Raw genomic sequence first — 8,558 nt, 5'->3', positions numbered from 1 at the left:
GACCTGCCTCACCGCCGCCCCTCCACCTTCTGTGCGTTGAGGGGTTCGCACATTCTGGGGACCTGCCTCACCGCCGCCCCCTCCACCTTCTGTGCATTGAGGGCTGGCGCGTTCTGCCCTTGGTGGCTGACTGTTCAGAGGGTTTGTGGGCCTGGCTGTTGTTTCGGTGGAAAGTGGACCATGGGGTGAGTTCACTGCCCAGTTTGAAGGACACGGGGACCTCGGCCGGGGTCTAGCCGAGCGGTCAGCCTGGTGTTTTCTTAGTAGTGTTACTTTGGTTCCTCATTTTGCTTCCATTCTGTCCAGCACCTCCTATTGTGATGCTGACCAGATCGGTGCCCTTGGATGTGGCCATGTGGCTGTGTGGCCATGGGGACAGGGGAGCTGGCGTCGTGGAGTTGTGTGGCCATGAGGTAGAGGCTGTGTGGCTGCGTGGCCACGTGGCTGTGTGTCTGGGGCCATGTGGCTGTGTGGCCATGTGGCTGGGGCTGTGTGGCCATGTGGCCAGGGCCATGTGGCTGTGTGGCTTTGTGGCCATGTGGCTGGGGCTGTGTGGCCGTGAGGCCAGGCACCCGGTCTCAGGCTGGTGGAGGCGGTTGTGGGCAGGGTCTAGCTGGCCTCTGGGCTAATTGTCTTGAGTCTTTGGTTGTCACTTTCTATCCTTCAGACAGAAAGAGGCAGCAGCTGTGTTTTTTATGATCGTTCATAAGCTTTTAGCTTGGAGAGCACTCTCCTCACGGACAGAGTTGTGCCCTGAGCCCTGGTCCTGAGGGGTGGGGGTGGTCCCCGCTGGGGGGATCCCCTCAGCTCTGCTGGGTTTCTCTAACTGCTGGCTGGCTGGGCAGTCCAGGGCTGCGATTTCTTCCATGAACCAGTGAAAGCCCCCCTGAACTCCAGGGCAGCGTTAGGGCTAGGCAGGGAGTCAGGCGCTCGTGTTCACCTTAGAGAAGGTTCCCAACCAGGCTAGTGGACACGGGGGAAGCTTCCCGGTGGGCCTGGGTCATCCTGCATGCTGTGAGATGACCACGAGCCTGGTGTCCACCCACTGGGTAACAGTCGTCCTGCCCCAGTCCATGACATCTAGAAATGTCCCTCGGGGGTGGAATCCCCCCAGTGGAGGTGAGCTGAAGTCCAGGGTGTGGCAGACGCTGTGCGGAACAGCTGGCTTTGTTTCTGTTTAACTTTAATCTCACTAAGCAGCCCCGGTGCTGTAGTGTGTTAAACAGTAATCAAAAGCTGAGCAGTTCAAGTCCACCAGCTGTTCCTAGGGAGGAAGATTTTCAGCCGTGAAACCCAACGGTGGGCTCCTGCGCCCACGCCAACTTGAGGCGGGAGGTTTCTTGGGGGGCAAAGGTTGTTTGGTGGCCCCTCCCACCCGTTCACTGCTCCTCCCGTCCCACTGTAAGAATGTGAGAACCTTCTAGACGTGAAAGTCTGGGTCAGGCTCCGTGGAGGCACCTCAGTGTGATGGGAGTGGTGACATGGGAGGACTTGGGGCCCTCCTAGTAACCCTGACCTCAGTGAGGGGGTGAGCAGAGAACTCGGAAGCCAGTCCACATGGGTCCCTGAGGTCTAGGTCAGAAGACGGTAGGCTCAGCCCCCAGCCTTGGTCTTTTCTGGACTCAAGTGGGGGTGCTGGGCAGGGAGGCACCCTTGGGGGCGGGGCAGGGCACGTGCCCGCTTTCCTGACCCAGTGGCCCTGCGCCCTGCAGGCCCAACCTGGTGTCGCTGGACCTGAGCTTCAACAACCTGACGGACCTGCAGAGCATGCTGGGCGCCGTGCGGAGCCTGCGGCAGCTGCGACTGCTGCTCCTGCAGGGGAACCCGCTGGGGCTGGTGCCCTACTACCGCGGCCTCGCCGTGGACAGCCTGCCACACCTCTGCGTCCTCGACGACATCACCGTGTCTCCCAACGAGAAGCACCAGTTCCGGGGGCTCAGTGTCCATGCGGGTGAGGGAGAGTCCCAGCCGGAAGAGGGGGACGTCGGGTGGGCAAGGTGGGGTGCTGGGCGGGCGAGAGGGGGACCACCAGGCAGGCGAGGAGGGGTCCTAGGTAGATAAAGGGGGCATTGGACATGTGAGGGGGATTCCAGGTAAAGGGACACCCTGTGGATGAAGAAGGCAATTGCTGTGTTAGGGGGCACCGGCCATGGTGGGGCACTGGGTGGATGAGAGGACACGTGTAGATGAGGACCGTGGCAGGTAAAGGGGACACTTGGTGTGGGGCACTGGGTAGATGAAGGGGGCACCAGGCGGGTCCGGGGGTGAGGGAGCACCAGGTGGGAGGGGGTCTGGCCCTGGGTCCTGCTTTGCCAGATGCTGGCCATTGTCCCTTCCTCACTGATGGGATGTGGACAGTTGTCATCTGCTCTTCACCCTCGTCCTGCCGCCTTGGCCTTCCCCACTCGGTGCCCTGAGAGCACCCCCTGCTGGCTGTGAGCTGCACCCAGGCCTTGAGGTCCCCAGGCCCCAAGAGCTGGCCAGGTCCAGGCAGGACAGAGCAGAACTTGTAGGTTGAGGCTGTAAATCGCTGAAGGAGACAGTCTCACCTTCTTGCCTCGGAACAGACAGTGGCTTCAATCCACCGACCTTCTGGCCATGGCCTAATGCTTTTGCCAAAGTGCCACCAGGGGCCCTTTCCTCAGGCTTAGGGTGCTCTCTGTATTGGTGCCCCCTTTTCTAAAGCTGAGGGTGACTGAATGCTCCCTATATTGGTGCCCCCTCTCTCTGCCTGCTGGGAGACACATGTTCCTGACAGCCAGCCCCATGTTAGGGAGGGAGGAGGGCCCCTCCCTGCCCTGGACAGTGGGTCAGCTGGACACACTCTGACACAGGACAGGCAGGCAGGCAGCAGGTGCCGCCCATGTGCAGGCGTACCTGCTTTTACTGCACTAACCACACAGCGTTTCACTGAGTTGACGGTTTGTGGCAGCTGGTGGGCCCTCACCCTGCAGCTGCCCGCGCCCTGTTGCCCTTGCAGACCTCTTAGCCCACGAGGCGCAGCTGGTGGTGACTATCGGGAACCTCCAGGGGGTGCTGGACGCCTCCGTCTTGGACCCTGAGACGGGGCCAGAAGGGCCTTTTGTCTCCTACACTTACTACGTGACTTATGACTTCCTGGAGCAGGAGGACCCTGAAGCCAATGTGTATCGCGGGGCGCTGGCCGGGGTGCGTGGACCAGGGATCGGGTACTGCGGGGCGCTGGCCGAGGTGCCTGGGAGCGCTGGCCGGGGTGCGTGGACCAGGGATCTGGTACCGCAGGGCGCTGGCCGAGGTGCGTGGACCAGGGATCGGGTACCACGGGGCGCTGGCCGGGGTGCGTGGACCAGGGCCAGGATACCGCAGGGTGCTGGCTGGTGTGCAGGGGTTGGGGTCAGGGGGGCAGAGTCACTTTTGGGGCTCCAGACATCTTCAGTGTTTGCCCCCACTCCACCCTGTTTTTGCAGCTAGAGTAACTCCCAGCTGCAGACACTCTCAGCCCCTGGGGTTGGAGCCGACCCCGTGAGCTGGCAGCTGCCCCCTCCCTCCACCCTGAATATCGTGTCCTCCTCGTCGGCCTCACGTTCTTCTTGATGGTCTTAAGGGTATTTTGTTAATTGGATGAAAGTTCACAGGGATAGTTGGATACTTGGATTTCTGCTCCACAGCTGATATTCGCTCTATTTCCTGGCTTTAACTGCAGGGAACTTCATGCAGTAGGACCCTTCCCCCCCCACCGTGGGTCCTGTTTCCTTTCACCCTTCTCTCCCGCCTTCCTGCCTTCTGCGTCCTCCCTCTGGTTGACACCTCTGAGGTGTACTGTTGATCACCCTCTAGGCCTGTCTAATGTTTGGCTGGAAGTGAGTCCCGGAAGTGCGGTCACTGCCAGGCTGGGCAGGTGACTAGGAGCCATGCAGCGGCGAGCCGGGTCCTTATTTTAAGCTCGCTGCCTGAGTCTGAGTACGGGGGCCTGGTGGGGTTTTCCCCCCATTATGGTGTCTGGCCAAGTGGACACTCCGATGCTGTTGGGGGACGCTGTGGACCTGTGTGTTGCCCCACAGATCATCCAGCCGGCCCTCAGCACCGAGGACTTCCTGGAAGAGGAGCTTGAGGAGGCCGAGGGGTCTCTGGAGTCGGTGGCGCTGACTGGGTCCCCCGAGCTGGAGGGCTCTGCGTCCGCAGCAGGTTCAACTGACCTGCGGCGCTCTGCGGGCTTGGCCGAGGAGCTGGCCAAGCTGCGTCCACGCATTGACCCGCGCCTCTGTCCGTCCCCAGGGTAAAGCGGTGTTGGGGTCCTGGGGTACAGGGTGGCAGCAAGCTGGGGTGCATACCTGATTCCCCACAGTCAGAGAGGTCAAGCCATCCTGGAGACCCCAGGAATGACCACTGCCACCTGACACCCACCACTGCCTTCCACTATCCCCCACCTACTGCCCACCACCTGCAGCTACCATGCACTATCCACCACCCTGCCACCCACCACTGCCTTCCACTGTCCCCCACCTACTGCCCACTACCTGCAGCCAGGAGGGGCTGCGGAGGAAGGGACAGATAAATGCAGAGGGGCTGGGGACTTAATGAGGAGTGGGCACTTGTGTCTGGATGTCCTGCACGCAGGATGCTGGAAATACACCAGCCACAGGCCACATCTGGCAAGGAGCTGGGCCTGCAGAGGGGATGTGTACACATCACAAGAGGGCAGGACTCAGCGCACACCCTCCCCCTGGAGTAAGGGGTGGTCCCGGGGGTGTGACCTGCAGAGGCACATGGGGCAGCAGGTGGTGGACAACAGGTGGCAGTGGCAGGTGGCGGGTGGCGGGTGCACTCGGGGTATTGTGGGCTGGACATCTGGGCCCTGGACACAGCACCCCCTCCCCACCCCAGGACAGTCCTCTTCAGCACGGTTCCCAAGCCCTGGAGTGACGTCATCACCTGCAACTACGAGATGCTTCACACACTACGCGACCTGGTGGCACTCAAGGCCTTCCTGCTGTCGGGGACCACGGTCACCATCGTACAGGAGAAGGTGGGCCACAGGTGCTCACCTGCTCACCGGGCCCCCTCCACATTCGGGTCCTCCCTGGGAACGGTCTCAGTGCCTTTCCAGAAGGGTGAGGGGTGGTCAGCCCCTCTGGGTTCTGTCCACATGCTGTGGCCATTTCTAGATTCTGTCCTGGCCGCTGGTTGCACCTCAAGGGGGGAGTACTTCGCCAGGCAAGAAAGGCAAGCCGGGAAAAGAGACAAAAGACAAGACTGGCGAGGACACCCGGAAGAGGAAGGACACCCAGAAGGGGAAGGACGCCCAGAAGGGGAAGGACAAGAAAGGGAAAGGGGAGAAAGAGGCCAACAAGGTAATTGGCACTGGGGCCCTGCTCTCTGCCCTGGGCTGGGGTGCCGCCCAGGGACCTAGCTCCCCTGCCTCTGCCTCCCCCACAGAATCAGAAGGGGTCCAAGAAGAAGAAGGAGATTCCCAAGGAGCTCCAGCATGACCCCCCCATCCTGAAGGTGCTGGGAAGCACCCTGGTCTCTCTGGAGGCCCTGCTGGCCGGCGAGGCTGTGGTGTCCACTGTCTGTAACTTTGGGGTGATCCGCACCGTTGAGACAGACTTGCTGACATTTGCCAGGGTATGAGGGGCAGGGGGTTCCATCACCTTCTAGCATCCTCAGCCGAGCAAGGGGGGCAACATCGGGGAGAAGGGGTGGCAGCAGACCTGGACATCGGGGAGAGGGTGGCAGCAGTGGGCCTGGTCATTGAATAGGGTTCGGCAGGGACTGAATCCTCATACCTGCTCCTGGGAGCCGCCTCGGGAAGCTGGGGGCAGGGAGCAGACGGGGCCAGTCAAGTGGTGAGGCTACTGGGCCCCAGGCTCCTGGCTCAGGTGTGAGGTGGGCCAGGCAGAGCAGGTGAGGCCCACACCCTGTCCAGCCTGGAAGAGGGTAGGAGCCCTGCAGAGGCAACATCGACCATGTGCCTGCTTCTCCCCTAGCCCCCATCACGGCCAGGAAGTGATGTGTTGTATGGCTCTTTCCCCAGGATGCCAAGAGGAAGAAGAAGAAGAAAGTGGCCAAGAAAGGTGAGAGCTCATGATGGCACCCAGGGCCTGCTCATAGGGAAGCTCCGGCTGGAGGAGGACAGGCTGCTGCTAGGGCAGCTCTGACTGTGTTCAGGGCCAGAGTGGGACAGCAGCTTGGTCCTTCCACCCACAGACCCTTAGAGCCCACCTCTGTACCCCCCACAGCCCCCAGTGGACACAGCCACCTGCTGGAGAGGTGGGAGGGGCAGGAGCTTGGGGGCGGGGCTCAGAGAGGGGCCAGGCCTCGGCCTTCACCCCTAGCCCTTGTTCACATGAGGACCTTGGCCTGTCTGTAACGACATCCAAGAGAGGTCTCTTCCAGATAGGAGTTTGGGGAAGCGCTTTCTGGTTCAGAGAAGAAATGGGAGACATCGGGAAGGTGGTTTCACAAATATAAGACAAGACCACAGCTCATTACAATCATCAGACAGTCACCCGCCCTGGTGCCCATGACGCGATCAGTGTTCACATAGATGGTCTCATATACTTTATCATGTTATCAGGAGAGACTAGTCCTTGAAGGACATCGTGCCTGGAAAGGGGACGGGTCAGTGGGAGAGAGGAAGACCCTCAGTGAGAGGGGCTGACCCAAGGACTGGAGCAAGGGCTTGGAATGTGTCAGATCATGAGGCTGGCTCAGGATTGGGCGGACCAGGACAGCTGTGGTTCAGACCTGTGCTCATGAGTTGTCGAGTGGTAGCTGACTTGAGACAACACAGCTACTCTGAGGCGGTGGGGAATGAGTTGTATTTTGAGTAGCTCCCAGCGTGAGGGGCTCACCATCCAGCAATGCTCTTCAGTTATCCACAGGGCTTGGCAGGCCTGTTAACTTCAGAAGCACACGGCCAATCTGCTGCTTGGTCTGGGAGCTCTGCTAGACCCTGTCCACCACGAGTGATTGTTAGTATTTGAGATACTCACATAACTTCCAGCTTCACAGAACAGACGAGTCATGCCAGTACAGCAGACTGACAGATGACTGCTGTTTAAGTGCTGAAGGGAAAGGAGGTCAGTATAGGCTACAGCACGCCGGATCCAAGCCAGGGGCATTGCAGTTGCTTCCTATGCATGTTGGACAAGGGAAAAAGGAAGACTGGAGCATGTCTTTGAATTGTGGTGTTGGCAAAAGCTATTGAACATACGGTGGATACACTGTGGGCATGTTGAATATATATTGTATGTACTTTGGTCATGTTGTTAGAACATACCAGTTCTTCAGGGGAAGACAGCTTGCTTGGACAGGTGGAACATCAGAGGAGGAGAGGAAGACCCCCAACAAGAGGGGTTGGCACGACACTGGGTTTGGAGCACGGCAGAGCATGTGAGGACACCAGAGGACTGGGTGTGCTTTCCATCTGGGGTCGCTAGGAGTTGGAGTAAGGTCAAAACAACATTTGGACAGTCCTATTACACAGGCGAGGAGCTTTGCTGGTGCAGTGGCTGTGGGCACGTGGCCTGTGAAAGGTCGCCTGGTGGAACCCTCTGTGAGAGATGAGGCAGCCTGCTTTCTTGGATTGACCGTCATGGGAACCTTGTGGGACAAGTCTGCTCTGTCCTACACGGTGGGATGTTTGTTGTTGTGTACATTTCAGTTGGAACTGACCAATAAACTGACCCTCCAGTAGGTTTTCAGACAGGAGGAGGGTGCCCATCTATGTCCCGTGGAACAGCTGGTGGATTTGAACCGGGTGCCTTTGGGATGGAAGTGCAACTCCTTACCACTAGGCCACCAGAACTCCCTTACGAATGGAGATAGAGTCCTGGTGGCACACTGGTTAAGCATTATGCTGCCAACCCCAAAGCTGATAGTTTGAATGCAGCGGCTGCTCTCCGGAGGGGTCCCGTGGTGCAGAATGCTTGTGGCCACTCTGCTCCGTTCATTTAGAGTAGGACGCTGTCCAGAGCAGTGGGCTGGCCCCACCAGTGCAGGGAAGGACACCGCAAGGCTGCAGAGTCCTTGCCCAGCGGTGGCCACGCTGGCACTGACCCAGCGCGCGGAGGGGCACAATGTCATCCCGCCGATGGCCATTAGGCAAGAGGCGTGGCCGGCCTGGAGGCCTTGGATTTGGAGCACCAGCCGGTTTAGGTGGGAGGTGTTCTCGGCTGGGGGCTCAGGAGGTGCCCTCTGAGCGGCTGAGTTCCAGTTGTCTCCCCCTCAGACCAGGGCGTGTCGCTGCTGAGCGAGGGTGACCAGCAGCCCGATCCGCTGACGGTGGAGGTGCAGATCCAGCTGAGCCAGTGCCGCACGGCCGAGGAGGCCATCAGGGCCTACTCCGTGTAGCGACCTTAAAGGCTGTCACCAAAGTCCAGAGTCTCTGCGATGCTGCTGCTTGTGAAGGGGGCACGGGGGTCGTGCTGCGGGGTGCGGGCACGTGGGTAGGCACGCGGGTGCAGGCTCTGGGTGCGGTCCGTGGGTGCGGCCGCCAGTGATCTCTCGCGTAGCCCCGCCCCCACAACGCCACTAGTCACGGGGCCCCGCCCCTCAGGTTAGGCACGCCCGTAAGT

At 60.1% G+C, this 8,558-nt stretch overlaps 1 protein-coding gene across 1 annotated transcript in view; it reads left to right on the top strand.

Moving 5' to 3' along the window:
• Positions 1-8,334, top strand: part of LRRC43 (leucine rich repeat containing 43) — a 13,688-nt gene extending 5,354 nt beyond the window's left edge. Inside the window, exons 5-12 of the mRNA XM_006894707.1 lie at positions 1,713-1,951; positions 2,981-3,236; positions 4,061-4,255; positions 4,864-5,005; positions 5,145-5,227; positions 5,409-5,604; positions 6,014-6,059; positions 8,213-8,334. Of these exons, the coding sequence (XP_006894769.1) occupies positions 1,713-1,951; positions 2,981-3,236; positions 4,061-4,255; positions 4,864-5,005; positions 5,145-5,227; positions 5,409-5,604; positions 6,014-6,059; positions 8,213-8,334 (1,279 nt within the window). The remainder of the gene's footprint in view (positions 1-1,712; positions 1,952-2,980; positions 3,237-4,060; positions 4,256-4,863; positions 5,006-5,144; positions 5,228-5,408; positions 5,605-6,013; positions 6,060-8,212) is intronic.
• Positions 8,335-8,558: the final 224 nt, after the last annotated feature.

This window comes from Elephantulus edwardii, unplaced genomic scaffold (assembly GCF_000299155.1).
Source record: "Elephantulus edwardii isolate Elephantulus edwardi_28Jun2011 unplaced genomic scaffold, EleEdw1.0 scaffold00148, whole genome shotgun sequence".
Taxonomy (NCBI): Eukaryota; Metazoa; Chordata; class Mammalia; order Macroscelidea; family Macroscelididae; genus Elephantulus; species Elephantulus edwardii.
This window is presented reverse-complemented; position numbering and strand designations above follow the sequence as displayed.